Source organism: Podarcis tiliguerta (assembly GCF_965153285.1).
Source record: "Podarcis tiliguerta genome assembly, chromosome: 3".
NCBI classification, from domain to species: domain Eukaryota; kingdom Metazoa; phylum Chordata; class Lepidosauria; order Squamata; family Lacertidae; genus Podarcis; species Podarcis tiliguerta.
Genome location: NC_139536.1, coordinates 1,199,173 through 1,218,353, shown reverse-complemented (window position 1 = coordinate 1,218,353; position 19,181 = coordinate 1,199,173). Strand labels below are relative to the sequence as shown.

General features: G+C 51.0%; 1 protein-coding gene across 2 annotated transcripts in view; it reads right to left on the bottom strand.

Annotated features, from left to right (window-relative positions):
- GAREM2 (GRB2 associated regulator of MAPK1 subtype 2) overlaps window positions 1–13,159 on the bottom strand; it is a 29,374-nt gene extending 16,215 nt beyond the window's left edge. For both annotated transcript variants that reach the window (XM_083432568.1, XM_083432569.1), the window contains exons 1-2: window positions 12,938–13,159; window positions 4,463–4,603 (exon numbers count right to left, since the gene is read on the bottom strand). In XM_083432568.1, the coding sequence (XP_083288694.1) occupies window positions 4,463–4,603; window positions 12,938–13,052 (256 nt within the window). In that variant the 5' untranslated portion in view covers window positions 13,053–13,159. The remainder of the gene's footprint in view (window positions 1–4,462; window positions 4,604–12,937) is intronic.
- Between the last annotated feature and the right edge of the window lie 6,022 nt (window positions 13,160–19,181).

Sequence of the window (19,181 nt, the reverse complement as noted above, 5' to 3'; positions counted from 1 at the left end):
ATAGGGTTTTTTTGGGGGGGGGTTGCCCCTCCAGCAGATATCATGCACATGCAGCCCACTGCCGAAACCAGCACAATCACTTTTGTGATTTTTGTGATTTGTCCCCACAAAACACTTCATCGCAGTTTCTTCCTATCTATTCAAAGGACCTCTGCTGCACGATACCAAATGGAATAATTCACTGATAAATGTATTTATGCACAGGCTCACTGGGAAAACTTCGGAAATTCATCTAGACCTGTGAGCTCAGCTACTCAGCAGCCCCTCTGCCTGAGTGATAATCCCTGGCATCCTGACACCTGAGTGCCAGACAGGTAGTCATTCCAGACATAACAAGCCCAGATGAAGACAAAAGGGTGGGATGAACTTGGCTGGGAAACAGGGAAATGAAATTATCTCTGTTGTTACACTTGATGGGTGTTTGGTGGAGGGCAAGGGGAACCATGGGGCAGGGTCCAGGATGCTCAGATTACTGCCACCAGACCTCCCCTTTCATGATGCAACCGTGATGTATGAGTGATGTAGTTGGAGGGGTGTAACATGGGGATTGTTGTTGTCCCCCCCCCCAAAAAAAAAATACTCCGGCCCACCACATGGTGTGAGGGATACGGCTGAAAAAGGTTGCTGACCCGGGAGCATTGCAGAGCCATCCATAGCCCTCTCATCCTCTTTAAAAGCCATCCAAGTTGGGGCCATCACCACCTCCTGTGGCAGAGAGTTCCACAGTCTGCGCTGCATGAAGAAGGACTTTCTTTGATCTGCCCTGAATCTTCCAACATTCAGCTTCACGGGATGTGTACCAGTTCTAGTGAGAGACAGCCATTTGCACACCTCCGAGCCAAAACTGTCTCTGTGTGTGTGTGTGTTTCCGACAAGGGGGGGGGGGCAGCCAGAAACCTCTTCTCTCCCCCCCCCCTTACCATCTGCTCCGATTTTATGAATGGGCCAGCCCAGCAGGTTAACACGCTTCCCTGCTCTGCTCCCCTCCCCTCCTGTCCCATTGCCCTCCCCAAGGAACAGCGATTAGCTGGGGCTCCCATGATTTATTCATCCTTGCGCATCATTACCAGAGATGGGAAGCACTTAGCGGGCTCATTAAGGGCCGGGGATGATCTCAACCCTGCTAATTCCCAACTCCCACTTGGGTCACTTTCCTCCTCCTCCTCCTCCTCCTCCTCCTCCTCCTCCTCCTCCTCAGGTCAGGGCCTCCCAGACCGGGCGCCAACACTTCCACCCCCCACCTCGCTGACCTTCCACACCAGGCACCTCTTTCCAAGCTCTTGCAAGCCCAGGATTAGGCCAGGCGTGTCCTTAATTCTGCATTCAACACTGCAAGGCAGGCCATGGATATTATTTTTACACCTGCAGGACCAAGGAGGAGAGGGAGCAAGCTTTGAATGCCAACCCACCCAGAGCCCCCATGCGTGCAATGCTGCCAATATATTATTATTATTATTATTATTATTATTATTATTATTATACTTATACCTGGCCCATCTGACTGGGTTACCCCAGCCACTCTGGCTTCCAACAAAATAGAGGTGGGAGAGGGCCCTGGAATATTTTGTGGCCAAATTTCGTGCCACCGGTACCCAATTGGGTGCCCTCCAGATAAAATTACAGAGTTGGAAGGGACCAGAGAAGCGGACACGGAGCAATGGATCCAAACTACAAGAAAGAAGATTCCACCTAAACATTAGGAAGAACTTCCTGACAGTAAGAGCTGTTCGACAGTGGAATTTGCTGCCAAGGAGTGTGGTGGAGTCTCCTTCTTTGGAGGTCTTTAAGCAGAGGCTTGACAACCATGTGTCAGGAGTGCTCTGATGGTGTTTCCTGCTTGGCAGGGGGTTGGACTCGATGGCCCTTGTGGTCTCTTCCAATTCTATGATTCTATGATTCTATAAGGGCTGTCTAAACCAACCCCCTGCATTACAGGATTCACAGATGTTTTGAGACACAACTCAATTGCTAATACAAGTCTAGGCTACATCAACAGAGATCAAGCAAAGTCATAGTCCCTCTCTATTCTGCCTTGGTCAGTCCCCAACCTGGAATACTGTGTCCTGTTCTGGGCACCACAATTTAGGAAGGATGTTGACAAGCTGGGAGGTGTGCAAAAGAGGGTAACCAAGAGGATCAAGGGTCTGGAAACCAAGCCATATGAGAAACGGTTGAAGGAGTTGGGTATGTTTAGCCTGGAAAAGAGGAGACTGAGAGGAGATAGGATGTTGTTGTTGTAGTCATTTAGTCGTGTCCAACTCTTCGTGGCCCCCTGGACCAGAGCACGCCAGGCACTCCTGTCTTCCACTGCCTCCCTCATGCTGGTAGCTTCGAAAACACTGTCCCACCATCTCGTCCTCCGTTGTCCCCTTCTCCTTGTGCCCTCCATCTTTCCCAACATCAGGGTCTTTTCCAGGGAGTCTTCTCTTCTCATGAGGTGGCCAAAGTCTTGGAGCCTCAGCTTCAGGATCTGTCCTTCCAGTGAGCACTCAGGGCTGATTTCCTTCAGAATGGAGAGGTTTGATCTTCTTGCAGTCCATGGGACTCTCCAGAGTCTCCTCCAGCACCAGAATTCAAAAGCATCCATTCTTCGGCGATCAGCCTTCTTTATGGTCCAGCTCTCACTTCCATACATCACTACTGGGAAAACCAGAGCTTGAGCTATATAAACCTTTGTTGGCAAGGTGGTGTCTCTGCTTTTTAAGATGCTGTCTAGGTTTGTCATTGCTTTTCTCCCAAGAAACAGGCGTCTCTTAATTTCGTGACTGCTCTCACCATCTGCAGTGATCATGGAGCCCAAGAAAGTAAAATCTCTCTCTGCCTCCATTTCTTCCCCTTCTATTTGCCAGGAGGTGATGGGCCCAGTGGCCATAATCTTTGTTGTTGTTTTTTTGATGTTGAGCTTCAGACCATATTTTGCACACTCCTCTTTCACCCTCATTAAAAGGTTCTTTAATTCCTCCTCACTTTCTGCCATTCAGAGATAGGATAGTCATCTTCAAATATCTCAAGGGCTGTCACCCAGAAGAGGGAGCAAGCTTCTTTTCTCCTGCTCTGGGGGGCAAGACTCGAACCCAGGGCTTCAAATTATAAGAAAGGAGATTCAGACTAAACATCAGGAAGAACTTTCTGATGGAAAGAGCTGTTTGACAGTGGGACAGAAGGTCTCCCTCGGGAGCTGCTGGACTCTCCTTCCTTGGAGGTTTTTAAGCAGAAGTTGGGTGGCCATCTGTCTCAGATGCTTTAGCTGAGACTCCTGCATTTCTGGGGGTTGGACTAGATGACCCCAAGATCCCTTCCAACTCTACAATTCTAAGATTTTATGATATCCCATCAGCCCAGCTTGCGGAGAATAATGGCTTATCATCGTGATTCCTGAGGCTGCTGACTAAAAGGTAACTCAAATGATGGATTGTGGAGGAGATGTAGCCGGACCAAATTAAAATATATATAACTGGGACACTCAATGATCCGTGGCAACCTTGATATTATCAGCACCATGGTCTAACCAACCAAGCTATTCAGGCTGACAAAGTTGGAAGCTACCCAGCGGTCATCTAGTCCAACCCTCTGCAATGCAGGAAATCTCAACTCACAGTCTCCCACCCAAGCTGAAACCATAATGGACCCTGCTTAGCTTCACAAATGTGCTAGCAGTTTTGTTGCTGCGCCATCGTCCTGTGACTGGTGGATCTGTGGAGGACTGGCTGGGGACACCCAGCCAGATGGGCAGGGTATAAATTATTATTGTTATTGTTATCCCTCGTATTTACAGGACCGCCTCTCCTGGTCTGCCCCACAGAGGACCTTAAGGTCCATGAATAATCATAGCTTAGAGGTCCCGGGCCCTAAAGAAGTCAGACTATCCTCCACCAGGGCCAGGGCCTTCTCAGTGGTGGCTCCAACCTGGTGGAATGCTCTGTCCCAGGAGACCAGGGCCCTGCAGGATTTAACCTCCTTCCGTCGGGCCTGTAAGACAGAGCTATTCCGCCTGGCCTTTAATTTGAATTCAGCCTGATCTTTTATTTCCCTTCTCTTCCCTCCCCCCCCCCCTTTTATGAAGATCACTCGCTCTGAGACCCCACAGCTAATTCTCCCCTGGTCTCCTCGCTGGCCCAAATAGGACTAATTTAGCCAGCTAGCCCTGGCGATCATCTAATGTTCATTGGATGGATTCCCCCCCACCCCGATTGATTTTTTGATTCTTGATTTTATTGTTATTTATGCTTTATACAATATTTTATGCTGGTTTTTTTTGTAGCATCAAATAGGTGATTTAAATCTGTTGTTAGCTGCCCTGAGCCCGGTTTCCTGAACTGGGAATGAAGGGGATAAATAAAAAATTATTATTATTTACTGTTATTGTTATTACTTACAAGGCCTGCAGCACATCCAGGGCCCCTGGGGCTTCCTGCCCCCCCCCCATCTGACACAGCCTGTGCCCCGCCCCCTGCCCCGTTACCTGGGTACTGGAGGGGGATGTCAATCTTGGGGCCGATGACGTAGTGTCCCTCCTCCAGGCTATGGGCTGTCACTGTGGTCCACTGGCGGCAGGAGTGGATGAGGAGCACGTCCTGGTCGCTGACCCCTTCCACGTACTCTCCTGCGGCAGGAACAGAGGGAGACATCAGCACAGGGTCCCCTCCCCAAGGGTCTCCCTGCCCACAGTTCTCCCCCACCCCCGGAGAGGGGGTCAGTCTACAAATCTCAGAAAGGCAGAGCTGCAAGGGACCACCAAGGGCCATCTAGTCTGACCCCCTGCAATGCGGGAACCGCAGTGGATTCCTTTCGGGATTCTGGAAGCAGCTTTCATTGCCTGCATGGTGGCACGTCTGGTTTACACAAAAGCTGAGATTCCCACATTGCAGGGGGTTGGATTTAGTGACCCCTGGGGTCTGATCCAACTCTATGGCTCTGTGGAAATGAAGAGCAGTCTCCATGAACCCTGCAGGGACAGCCACCCTCTCAAAGAAGGCAGCAACCTCCCTCCCCAGTTGGCTAGCCGTGCAGTATTATGACAATGACGATTAATTAATATAATAAATCATAAAGGTAAAGGGACCCCTGACCGTTAGGTCCAGTCGTGGCCGACTCTGGGTTGCGGCGCTCATCTCGCTTTACTGGCCGAGGGAGCCGGCGTACAGCTTCCAGGTCATGTGGCCAGCAGGACTAGGCCGCTTCTGGCGAACCAGAGCAGCGCACGGAAACGCCGTTTACCTTCCCGCCAGAGTGGTACCTACTTCTCTACTTGCACTTTGATGTGCTTTTGATCTGCTAGGTTGGCAGGAGCAGGGACCAAGCAACGGGAGCTCACCCTGTCGCGGGGATTCGAACCGCCGACCTTCTGATCAGCAAGCCCTAGGCTCTGTGGTTTAACCCACAGCATCACCCACGTCCCTCATAATAATAAATCATATTATTACATTATATCCCACCTTTCTTCCAAGGAGCTGAAGGCGGCTTATGTATTCTCCTTCTCGCTTTATCACAACAGCCCTGTGAGGCAGGCTGGGCTGAGAGGCAGTGAATGGCGCAATATCACCCGCCGGGGAGCTCCATGGCTGAATGGGGATTCGAACCCTGGTCTCTCTCCCGGGTCCTGTTCTGGGACACCGAGCACTAGGCAACAGAACCCCTCTGCGCAAGATCAGAAAAGCATCTTAAAGGCCATTTCGGGAACCGCAACTCACTTTACCCGACGCCAAACACCCTTATAGTATTACCAGCTGCAGATAAAAAGACGTATTGGCAACTCCACATTCCTTACCAGCAAAGTTTTACAAGCCCATCACCCCAAAGCCATTAATAGTAGCACATTAAGGATGCAATTTTGAATTATGGTGCTGGAGGAGACTCTTGAGAGTCCCATGGACTGCAAGAAGATCAGACCAATCCATTCCGAAGGAAATCAGCCCTGAGTGCTCACTGGAAGGACAGATCCTGAAGCTGAGGCTCCAAGACTTCGGCCGCCTCATGAGAAGAGAAGACTCCCTGGAAAAGACCCTGATGCTGGGAAAGATGGAGGGCACAAGGAGAAGGGGACGACAGAGGACGAGATGGTGGGACAGTGTTCTTGAAGCTACCAGTATGAGTTTGACCAAACTGCGGGAGGCAGTGGAAGACAGGAGTGCCTGGCGTGCTCAGGTCCAGGGGGTCACGAAGAGGCAGACACGACTAAACGACTAAACAACAACAAGGATGCAATAAGAGGCCAAGGCCCATCCAGTCCAGCGTCCTGTTCTCACAGGGGCCAACCAGATGTCCATTATGGGAAACCCACAAGCAGGAGGTTCTCTTCTCCTGGCATCCAGCAATATTGCTGCCTCCATCTGTGGAGACAGAGCCATCCTGGCCAAGAGCCATCGATAGCCCTCTCCTCCTCCATGAATCTGACTGGTCCTCTTTTAAAGCCACCTCTGTTGGTGGCCTTCACTGCCTCCTGTGGCAAGGAGTTCCGCAGTTCAACTCCGCACTGCATGAAGAAGTCTTTTCTTTCCCTCTGTCCTGAATCTTCCAACAAAATGCACAAGGACTTTCATACCACAACAGCCAGCCGATAAAAAGACCTAGTCCTTCCCCACCAAGCCAGTTTTGCAAGCCCTGTTCCCCAAACCATTAAAGGAAGCAGGTTGATGCCACACAGAAGATCGATTCCACGCCTGACGTCTGTGGGGCTGCCTGGTTGCAGGACAGCTGCATGGCTGCAAGGGACTGCCAGCTATTAAAACTCTGCATGCCACAACCCACATGCATGAGGTCCGGGACATTCGCAGGGAAACCAAAATGCTTGTTTACAAAGCTATTATACTACCAACCTTACTGTATGCTTGTGAAACATGGACCCCTTGTAAACGCCATTTCCAACTCCTCAAAAGATTCAGTGTGTCCGGAAAAAATTACATATCACTTGGGAAGACAGGCAAACTAGTGCCAGGGTAGAAGTAAAGATCACCAGTGTTGAAGCAATGATTCTTCAACATCAACTTCGTTGGACTGGTCATGCAGATGCCTGATTGCCGTCTTCCAAATCAACTACTCTATTCCGAACTTTAAAATGGAAAGCGTAATGCTGGTGGCCAACAAAAGAGGTTCAAAGACTCTCTCAAGGCAAATCTTTAAAAAATGTAGTATAAACACCAACAACTGGGAAACACTGGCCTGCGAGCGCTCCAGTTGGAGAACAGCCTTCACCAAAGGTGTCATGGGCTTTGAAGACACTCGAACTCAGGACGCAAGGAAGAAACATACTAAGAGGAAGGCACGCTTGGCAAACCCTCACTGTGATCAACTCCTGCCCGGAAACCTATGTCCCCACTGTGGAAGGACGTGTGGATCCAGAATTGGCCTCCGCAATCACTTACGGACTCACTGTTTAAACCATGTTTATGAAGACAATCTTACTCGGCTACCAGGGATCGCCAAAGAAGATTAAAACTCCAAATGCCACAACCCACATGCATGCAAATCCACCAGTCTCCCTGTCTGAGGCCAGCCTCCCAGGAAAGCACAGGGAGACTTTGGAGGGCAGGGCAGGTAGCCAAGCCAGTGGCCTCTCTGGCCTCCCCTCCAGCCCTCCGAATTGGTCTTCTGACTGTGGGGCTCATCCTCCGCCTCACCCCCCCCCCAGCCAAGCCCAAGGGAGCAGGCCTCTGGCTCTGCCTGCCAAGAGAGAGGCAGGTTGCCCTGGAAACATTTTGCTCTTTGTTCGTGCTCAATGGCCAGAGCTCCAGCCCAACAGCCGCCTTATTGGCACCGAATCCGGGACGGAGGCCTCCTGGAGAGGAGGCAGAGTGGGCAAACATTTCGGAGGTACCCCCCTCCCACCGTCCAAAGGCCACAGCTGAGGAAACAGAGGCACCAGCCTCTCTGCAAGAGCCCTGGCCCCTGGGAAGGGAAGGCAAGGCCTGCTTCAGGTTCAGCCGAGAACCATAGAATTGCCGAGTTGGAAGGGACCCTCAAGGGTCATCCAGTCCAACCCCCTGCAGCAGAAATCGCAGCTAAAGAATTCCTGCTTTTAGTTTTCCATTTCAGACCCCAAAACTTCTTGGGCCAGTTCAAGGGCTGCTAGTGGCGCCCAGTGCCCTTCGTTCGGTTGGTCAATAACCTTTCGGAGGCTCACAAAACTTAAGGGCTTCACCACCGCCAGTCAACAAACTGTTTTAGAATGTTTGAGACACGGCTAAGTATTGGAAAGGGAATCGGTTACCCACTAGGGGAGAGTGGTTATGTAAGCGTTCAGAATATTTAGAATTAGCCAAATTGACAGATATAAGAAGACAAAAAGCAAAAAGTGAAGCAAGAAAGGAATGGGAGTGCCTAAATGAATGCCTTAAAAGTCAAAGTTCGAGGATAGAAATCTGGCTGAGTCTGGAATAACCTTGTGAAGTGAAAGGATAAGAAAGAGGGATTTATATCTAGGTATATCTAGATATACCTAGATGCTAGGATAGAGATAATAAGGAGAACAGGAAGACAGGAGGACACAATGAGAGGTAAAGGAGGTGCTGTGGGATTGGTGGAAGTCAGTGTTTGTTTTTCTTTTCAATGTTTATATTATTAACTTGTAAGATAGAGATTTGTTTTTTGTTTTGTTTTTTTGAATATCGGTTTTTGTGTTTTGTGTACAGTGGTACCTCAGGTACCACTGTATCACAATTCGTTCCGGAGGTCCGTTCTTGACCTGAAACTGTTCTTAACCTGAGGTACCACTTTAGCTAATGGGGCCTTCCTGCTGCCGCCGCGCCACCGGAGCACGATTTCTGTTCTCATCCTGAAGCAAAGTTCTTAACCTGAAGCCCTATTTCTGGGTTAGCGGAGTCTGTAACCTGAAGCGTATGTAACCTGAGGTACCACCGTATTGTTATTTTTCCGATATTTTTCGTGTTGTTGTTGTGTGGAAAATACCAAAAAAATTATAATAAAATAAAAATAGAATGTTCGAGACACTTCGTTTACAACGTCCCTGCAAAGCAGGCCTATAATGCCATCTCTGGATCGCAGTGGGGAGACAAGTTTTGAGAGAGACAGAGAATGGTTTGCTAAAAACCACTCCCAGTGACCCTATGGGCACATTAAGCTGCTGGTGGTGGGGGTTCCTTGTGGCTTTCAGATGCTGGCTCCCTTAGCCACAGAATGGCCCATCCAGGAAGGATCTCAGCCCCGCCTCCCTTGAGCCCCTTTGGGCTGGGCTGGATGACCTTTCGGCTCCCTTCCAGCCCTATAATTCTATGATCCCAGGGCTTTCTCTGTGGGAGAAGTAAGGCGGCCAGTGTCTGGGGCTGGGGGCTGGGCCAAGGGGTGCTGGGAGGCCAGCTGTGGCCTCTGCGCTTCCCCAAATGGATGCCCCCCCCCCCGGCATGCCAGCCACGGTAACCAGGGAAATCCGCTTCGCTCGAAAGCCTTGGCAGCCCTCACACTGAGGAGACGGAGCCCTTTGTAGGGTTGCAGAGGGGTGGAAAGAGGCTGTGCAAAGGCAAAAAGAGAGAAACAAGCGCACAGTGCTTATTTTGAAAGTTTGAAAAGCCAACGCGCCCCACATTCAGAACAACAGAGGCGCAAAACTCTTCGCTGAGCAAAACCAAAGAAAGCGAATTCCCGGAGGCAGCAGCAACCATGGAGACCTGCACACTCAACACCTCCATCCCAATTCAAATCTGGGCCAGGATCCCACCATGCTAACCTTTAGCTGAGATTCCTGCACTGCAGGGGGTTGGACTAGAGGACCACAGGGGGTCCCTGAGCACCTGGGAAGGGCCCATCTAGTCAGGAAGCTTCTGCCCAAGAGTGGCTAGCAAGATGCTTGCAGGGAATGAAGGCATTTGCGGGTAGATTGTCTTGGAAGCTGGAGGTTCAATTCAGCAATCGTTGGTTTGAAAGGGAAATGACATACGTTAAGGGCGAGAGGTCTGGTGTTGACTAAGTCAGTGGTCAAACCTCCATCATGGGGCGGTGAGTTCCACCAGTTAACCCTGCGCTGTGTGAAGAAGTATTTTACCTGGTCAGTGTGGAAGGGGCAGTGGGGGCTACCAAGCTGAATGGCTTTGAAAGAGGACAGAGCAAATTCTTTTCATTATTCTCCGTGTAGATTAGCTTGTCTTTTATTGCATTGTGAAAAGTGTAAATAAAACTTTATATTAAAAAAGTTTTTTTATATATAATTGTTTTTTATATAATTGACGCTTTTGACGCTTTTGAATTATGGTGCTGGAGGAGACTCTTGAGAGTCCCATGGACTGCAAGAAGATCAAACACATCCATTCTTAAGGAAATCAGCCCTGAGTGCTCACTGGAAGGACAGATCCTGAAGCTGAGGCTCCAAGACTCTGGCCACCTCATGAGAAGAGAAGACTCCCTGGAAAAGACCCTGATGTTGGGAAAGATGGAGGGCGCAAGGAGAAGGGGACGACAGAGGACGAGATGGTTGGACAGTGTTCTCGAAGCTACAAACATGAGTTTGACCAAACTGCGGGAGGCAATGGAAGACAGGAGTGCCTGGCGTGCTCTGGTCCAGGGGGTCACGAAGAATCGGACACCACTAAACGACTAAACAACAACAAATAAAAAAGGAGCAAGTCAGCGACAGGGAAACTGGAAATCCGGCAGCTGGATGGGAGAAAAGAGCAGGAAAGAAATTTCCTCTCCTGCCAACCTGGGAAGTCTTTAAAATATTTTATTTTTTAGGGGACATGTTAGAAAGGCCCCTCCGCCAGTAGTCTTAAGCCTCAAACCTTTGCACACAAAACCATTAACCACAGGATCCGCTGGGTGCATTGCTCCACAGCCTTTGCATATATGTCATGAAAGAGACACTTATCAACCCTACAGCTCGAAAGGAAGCCTGAGGACATCTAGTCCACCCTCCTCCTGCCAGCAGTGGCCTTCCTCACCTAAAACTCCTTTCCCAAGGGAAGGAGGGCAAACCACCTGCGCTGGGAACAAGCTCCAGCCACAGGCACCCAAGATCTGAGGAGCTGCTGCGTGGAAGATGGAGCCTGTTTTCTGCTGCTCCGGAGGGGAGGCCCCCATCCAGCAGATTCAAAGGACAAGGAAATTCCTAGGGAACATCAGGAATAACTTTCCGACAGGGAGAGCAGTTCAACTGTGGAGGGGTCTCTCTCTGGAGATTGTGGACTCTCCTTGCTTGAAGGTTTTCAAGCAGAGGTTGGAGGGTCATCTCTCAGGGATGCTTGAGCTGAGATTCCTGCATTGCAGGGGGTTGGACTGGATGACCTTTGGGGTCCCTTCCAGCTCCCCGGTTCTATGATCCTGGCATACCTGGGGGGAAGCTCCCTTCCGGCAGAGGTCTCAAGCATCATGAGCTGCCCAGGAATAACTGAGCAGAGCTTCCCCCTTCTGCTCTCCACGTCACCAAAGTCCTCTGGTGCCACAGACCCAAGTTGATCCAAACTAAGCCTGGCAAAACTTTGTTGGTGCCACTGAGCAAACGAGGACGATCCTAATTTGTCTGATCCTTTTCCAAAGCCATCTGGGTTGCTGGTTATCACTGCCTACTGCGGGAGGGAGTTCCAGCGTTTAACTTGTGTGCCAATGGATTTAATAAACTCAGCAGAAACCCAGGATGCCAGCTTGCCGGGAAAGAAACAAGAGGTTGAGAATTCTGTGGTCGCAAGAGGACCACAACAGCAGCTGACCAGGCTGGCACAGAGAGGAGTCCCTGGCCTCCCCCCCCCCCAGCAAACAGGCCTGAAGGCTGGACAGAGGCAGAAAGCGACATCTGTCTGTCTCCCCTGATCTTGGGGGCGGAGGGGGACAGGGCCTAATCCTGCTGCGTCCTTTTTCAGCAATCAGACAGCTTGGGAAAGAGAGAGAAAGGGGTTTGGTGGGGGGGGGGTTGTATCGTCTGCTGTTGTTTTCCCATCCTACCCCCGCTCCTGAAATTCATTCCCTAGCAAAAGGGGGGGGGGGCAGAAAAGAGACAAGCCGGTTCCCCCACCGCATTAGTATGCAAGACGCCACCGACGGCTCAGCTCCCCATTCTTCTCACGGTGTACAAAACCCGAAGCCAGCCGGGCAGCCTGCCACGGAAAGCGGCCGCCCCCCTTCCCTCTGAAGGGCGGACATCTGCGGGCAAATCCTCCCCAGCAATCACAAGGGAGAGAAAGTGGGGCAGCGGGAGGGAGTAGGGTGACTCTAGGGCGTGGGGAGAGAAAGAGAGTTACCAGGAGACACGATAAAACCATTCACACGTCCCCGTCCCCCCCCGCACCGCACCCAACAGACAAAAACGCACCAGTTTCCAAAGTTCCCCATTGGCACAGGGACCCCCCACAAAAGGGTTAGGAAAAAAGCAGATTACAGAAGCCCCGCACCAAGGCGAGAAAATGCTTCCCCCAAGAGCGCGGCAGAAGGAACTGACAGGTCGCCTTGTCCCAAAGTAAAATATACGGGGGGACGGGACTCTTTGGCGCCTGGCGCAAAACCAAGAAAGAAAACGAGCGAGAGTGATCTTCCAGGTAGGACGAGACCCAGGTTCAAATTCCCACTCGGCCATAAAACTCACGGCTCGTCCGCTGCCTCTCCGCTTCACCTGCCTCGCGGGGCTGTTTTGCTGCGGGGATTAAATGAGGAGGGGGAGCACCTTTCACGCCCCCTCCAGCTCCTTGGAGATAAAGACGAGATGCGAATGCAATACAATAAATACATAAGCCGCCCGCCGAGAGAGCGCTGCTACGCTGCTGGTCGGTCCGCGCCCGTCCGAGGCGCCCCGAGGTCCGGCGTGCGCCTGGCTTTGGGTCGGGGACCGCGCGTAACGAAGCAGCCTCGCCGGTGGGAGAAGCGAGGCAGGCGCCTCCGAGGCCCCGAGGGGCTACGCAGGAGAAGGTCCTGGACCAGTCCCCGCCATGCTCCTGAGCTCGCAGGGGAAACTCCGTCGAAGCGCCCTCCCCGTGCCAAGCGCGCGCAGCCCGCGGAGACGCACCGGGCCCGGGGCGCACGAGAGCCGGGAGGCGGCACTTGGCCACGATGAGGTCCAGCGGCAGCGGCGGCCCGGAGCTCCACGCCACGCGGCCCAGCGCCGCCGCCAGTCGCTCCATGCTGCCCTCCGCCGCCGCCGCCGAGGCATCGCCTTCCCTCCGCCGGAGACGCGCCCGAGCAGCCGCCGCCTCGTCCGCCCCGTCGGGGAAGCAGCCGGCGAGCTCCTTTCGCGCTCCGGACGCCGCCGCCGCCGCTGCTGCCGCTGCCGCCGCCGCCGCCGCCGCCGGGCTGGCTGCTCCCCGGGATGGGATGGGCCAGGCACGCCCCCGGGAGGGGCCGCTTCGACGCCGCGGCCGCGCGCGCCGCCCCTGCCCCTTACTCCAGGGGAGACCTCTTTGCGCCTGCAAAGGGCATCGGCAAGTTTCTCTTGGGATGCCCTGCCTGCGTTGCTTACATCATCATTAAGCAATCAATTAATCCAAATTACTAGTCGTTTTATTTTGCCCAGAGCAGCTCAAAGAGACTTGCAAACAAAACCCCACAGAGAGGGGAGGGGGCTGTTGGTTTGTGAGAAGGGGTCGTTCTTGTTTTTATTATGTCTGTTTTTCTCCTGTAAACCGCCCTGAGATCAACAGAGGAAGGGCATTATTCAGATTTAATAATAATAAAAATAAGCCCAAGCCTGGGTGGGAACTACATCAGAAACATCCCACCCACTTCCCAAGGGCTCCCCCTGGTTAAAGGCCTGGCAAGAGAGGAAGGGGTTTTTTTTTTTGCTTGTCCTTTGGACCATTTGTATGGAGATTTTTTTTATTGTTCTAGAGTTTGTGGAATTGATTTCCTTCGTCTCAGAGTTGGTGTTTCCTTGTCTGTTTTATGCCATAAGGTGGTCTATGGCTGTGTTCAAAATAGGAGCATTTCCCCTTTATTTCTGCTTCCTGGTCTTTAACCAATTACTGATCTGACCTTTATTATTGCCTTTCTCTCCCCCCTTTTCCTCAAGGGAGTTTGAGTTGGGGTGCCTGGCTCTCCCCCCCCCCCTTTCAATCCCCACAACAACCCTCTGAGGCGGGTCAGGCTGAGAGGCCACCCAGTGAACTCCATGATGGCCGAGTGGCCATTCAAACCCTGGTCTCTTCCAGGTCAAGTCTGATACTCTCCTTGCTACACTGGAACCTTTCCTTTGAGGCAGAGTTCTGCGCCCTTAAGAAGCTTAAATCCTGCGGCTTCTGCCTCTTAAAACCCACATAAAGTTATCTGATTAATATTTGTTCCAACTTTATTGTATGATCCTTTTCCTCCCCTCTCAGTTTATTGCTATCAGAAAACAGGCTTCCATAATAACCCTGTCCCAGCAGTGGCATTTTGGGGAGCTGGGATAGTCACCCTCCTCTAGACATAGGCCTAGCGGTTGCTGAACAGCTTGGTAGGTTTCTGGATGAAACATCGGCTCTGGATCCATTCCAGTCCGGCTTCCGCGCTGGTCATGGGACCGAGACGGCTCTGGTCGCCCTAACAGATGATCTCCGCAGCAGCTGGATCGAGGCGGGTCGGGGCTGCTGATTCTTTTAGACCTGTCAGCAGCATTCGACATGGTCGATCACGAACTCCTGGACCACCGCCTTGCCGACGTGGGGATCCAGGGCACAGTCCTTCAATGGCTGCGCTCGTTTCTCTCTGGTCGGGGACAGAGGGTGGCGCTTGGGGGGGAATTGTCATCGCGCCACTCCTTGGTGTGTGGAGTGCCTCAGGGTGCGATACTCTCCCCGATGCTTTTTAACATCTTTATGCGCCCCCTCGCCCAACTTGTCCGGAGTTTTGGGCTGGGCTGCCATCAGTATGCTGATGACACCCAACTCTGTCTGTTGATGGATGGCCATCCGACTCGGCCCCAGACACACTGATCAGATGCTTGGAAGCTGTGGCTGGATGGTTACGTGGGAGCCGGTTGAAGTTAAATCCTTCGAAGACAGAGGTCCTCTGGCTGGGACGGGACAATATGGGATTGAGGGGGCAACTCCCATCTCTTGCGGGGGTGCAATTAGTGCCAGCACCGTCCATTAAGATTTTGGGTGTAATCTTTGATACCTCCCTCTCCATGGAGGTGCAGATTGCAGCTATAACAAAGGCGGCATTTTTCCATCTCCGCCAAGCTAAGCAGTTGGCTCCTTACCTCTCTCGCCCTGACCTAGCCACTGTGATCCACGCAACGGTCACCTCCAGACTGGATTATTGTAACTCGCTCTACGTGGGGCTGCCCTTGAGACTGACCCAGAAACTCCAGCGGGTGCAGAATGCCACAGCGAGACTCCTTATTGGGTTGTCGCTGCAAGATCACATTCACCCGGTGCTATACCAGCTGCACTGGCTCCCGGTGGAGTACAGGATCAGGTTTAAGGTGCTGGTTTTAACCTTCAAAGCCCTATACGGCCTAGGACCCTCGTACCTACGGGACCGCCTCTCCTGGTATGCCCCACAGAGGAACTTACGGTCTTCAAATAAAAACATCTTGAAGGTCCCAGGCCTCAGAGAGGTTAGGCTGGCCTCAACTAGAGCCAAGGCTTTTTCAGCTGCGGCTCCAACCTGGCGGAACGCTCTGTCACAAGAGACTAGGGCCCTGCAAGACTTGACATCTTTCCGCAGGGCCTGCAAGACAGAGCTGTTCACCAGGCCTTTGGTCAGGGTGTAGTAGCCTGACTCCCTCCTTTGGCAATCTTTACAAATCTTTAGTTTATGGTTGCCATCAATTTTGATTATAATTAATTTTTATAATGTTTTTATAATGTTGCACTATTTTAGTGTTGTTAGCCGCGCTGAGCCCGGCTTCGGCTGGGGAGGGCGGGATATAAATAATAATAATAATAATAATAATAATAATAATATTATTTTGCAAGACAGCAGGAGCAGCTTTGCAGAGCCTGAAGCATCTGAGGAACACCCCTTCCTCGTGAGCCTGCTCCTTCCAACCTCAGTTTTTTACACAGACCACATGGCAGAACACCTCCTGTGTCAACCAGCGAAGGAGGAAAGGCTGAGGCAGGAATTCACACAGGAGGAAAGTCACATTAACTCTTCTGTTCTTCATTAGATAGGTCTTCTGTTTATATTTTGACGTGTTCCCCTCCCCTCCGTTAAGTCAAGAAAAGCAATTCTCCGTTGGAGGATGAATTATTGCATTCTTCAAAGCAAAATTGCAACCAAACAGTGCTGGAACAGGTTATAAACAAAGATGTGCCACAGAACTGGGTCACCCTAGAGAAGCAAGGGGGCCTCTGAGCATGTACGCTGTGCATTAGCCCATCTGCAGACGTGAGTGGCAGGCTGGTGACATTTCCAGCAGATAACTGGTGGGTGTCTGGGCAACAGAACTGCAAGCTGTTTTTTTTTGGGGGGGGTGTTGTAATTAATGCTTTTCTTGAACAAGGTCTGAGGTGAGAGGTTTGCTGTGCGCAGATACCATTTGAGGGGAGAAAAAACACAACAGAAATGCAGTCCATCCTCCTGACCCATTTACTCCACAAGTCCCATAGGAATGAAAAAGACTCTTTTCTGGCAGAGACATCAAGAACAAGCCCCGGCTGCAATCCTATGCGTGCTTACATGGGAGTCAGCCCCCCCCCCCCCAAGTAAACATGCATATATATGCCTTACCTCTACAAACTTGGGAGAGTCACTTGGGGCTCACTTTTGCATTAAATGTGGACTATTGGGTTGTTAAATGCTCATCCAAGTGCCCCCATCTTGTTTTTTTAACCACCACTTTGGCCCCGCAAAGAGGGAGATGTGATATCCCATATCAAAACCATGCTGGAGGCAATTAAAATGTAATCTAAGGTGCGTTTTAAGAATGAAATGCGCACATTTCTGCCCTCTTCCAGCTAGATTGAGTGGTACAGCTGCTCACATTCATTCCCTCTCTACTCTTAGTGTTTGGGGGGCTGAACGCATGTAGTACTTTTAAGGCCACAGTTAGAACTGCAAGCTGTTCACTTTTCAGCAGAAACCCATGTAAAGTACTTTTGCAAACATTTGCCTTGTGATTAATGGAAGAGCAGCACCCTCTACTGCCGGACTGAGATTCTGCAGAAAGCAAGGACAATTCTTTCTCCCTGTAGCGCTGTTCACAGTGCTCAATCCCAGATTGAAAAAGCCCATAAGGGCTAGACCATTAGAGAGAGCGGAAGGAATCCAGCAGCACAGCCAAGCTGGAAGCCATGGGGCACAAGGCAGCTTGTTTCAGATTGCTGCTGCATTTAAGATTGCTGCAATGCGCTCTATGCATGGCTTCCCTCATGCTTGATCCAGAAGCTGCAGGTGGTGCAGAATGAGGCAGCATTGCTGAGAGGCCTTGTCAGCATAGAACACCTAAATTGGCTGCCGATTTGCAACTGGGCCAGGTTCAAGGCGTTGCTGTTAGCATATAAAGCCCTTCACAACTTAGGACCAGTTTACTAAGGGAGCTGGGCATGTTTAGCCTGGAGAAGAGGAGGTTAAGGGGTGATATGATAGCCATGTTCAAATATATAAAAGGATGTCACATAGAGGAGGGAGAAAGGTTGTTTTCTGCTGCTCCAGAGAATCATAGAATAGAATCATAGAATCATAGAATCATAGAGTTGGAAGAGACCACAAGGGCCATCGAGTCCAACCCCCTGCCAAGCAGGAAACACCATCAGAGCACTCCTGACATATGGTTGTCAAGCCTCTGCTTAAAGACCTCCAAAGAAGGAGACTCCACCACACTCCTTGGCAGCAAATTCCACTGTCAAACAGCTCTTACTGTCAGGAAGTTCTTCCTAATGTTTAGGTGGAATCTTCTTTCTTGTAGTTTGCATCCATTGCTCCGTGTCCGCTTCTCTGGAGCAGCAGAAAACAACCTTTCTCCCTCCTCTATGTGACATCCTTTTATATATTTGAACATGGCTATCATATCCCCCCTTAACCTCCTCTTCTCCAGGCTAAACATGCCCAGCTCCCTTAGCCGTTCCTCATAAGGCATCGGACACGGAGCAATGGATCCAAACTACAAGAAAGAAGATTCCACCTAAACATTAGGAAGAACTTCCCGACAGTAAGAGCTGTTCGACAGTGGAATTTGCTGCCAAGGAGTGTGGTGGAGTCTCCTTCTTTGGAGGTCTTTAAGCAGAGGCTTGACAACCATATGTCAGGAGTGCTCTGATGGTGTTTCCTGCTTGGCAGGGGGTTGGACTCGATGGCCCTTGTGGTCTCTTCCAACTCTATGATTCTACTTATGAGATCCCCTAACTCCAAATGTGCCCACTCGACCGCTTTGATCAGTGGAATGGGCAAGATTACTGGCACCACAGAATACTCATCCCACATCTGTAAGCTCAGTTGTTTATTGTGGCAGCACCTACACTTTCGAACTCCCTGCCTGTTGGTACCAGGCAGACACCTTCGTGGTTTAAACCTCTCGTTTGAATCGGAACCAGCGAGGGAGGTGAACGTCCTGTGTGAATGACTGGAGATGAAGGATAGATGGCACTTAATGGATTGAGGTTGAATCCTGACAAGACAGAATACTTGTTTTAGGGAGACAAGGAGCGGGCAGGTGTGGGGGACTTCCTGGTCGTGAAAGGGGTTACTGCGCCCCCAAAGGACCAAGTGTGCAACCTGGGAGTCATTTTGCACTCACAGCTGTCCATGGAGGTGCAGGTCAGTTCTGTGTCCAGGGCAGCTGTTTACCAGCTGCATCTGGTACGGAGGATGAGACCCTACCTGCCCATGGACTGTCTCGCCAGAGTGGTGCATGCTCTAGTTATCTCCCACTTGGACTACTGCAATGTGCTCTATGTGGGGCTACCTTTGAAGGTGACCCGGAAACTACAACTAATCCAGAATGCCTCAATAGGTCAAAAACCATTTGCTAACTGGAAGTCTCATATGGAGGTGCCTCTTTCAACTTTTCCACGGAAATGTCAGTAGTGCAGATATGAACAATGTTGTAAATGCTGTTGCACAGAAGGTGACAGGTGTAGAAAATGGGATCAGGCACAACAGGAAGGTAAATGGATTTTATCTTGCTGGTATTCCCCGCAGGGCTGCAACTGTGCCTGGAGAGAAGCTGCAAAATCCTGAAACGTTCCAGCTGCTTCATTTAGAACCAGAGTCACCGATTTTACATTGAAAACCTCACCCCCAGGTACAAATACCCAGGTAATGACATACCTTCACACTGCGAATGGGAGATGATGGAAATCAACCCCTAAAACAAGTTTGTTGTTGTT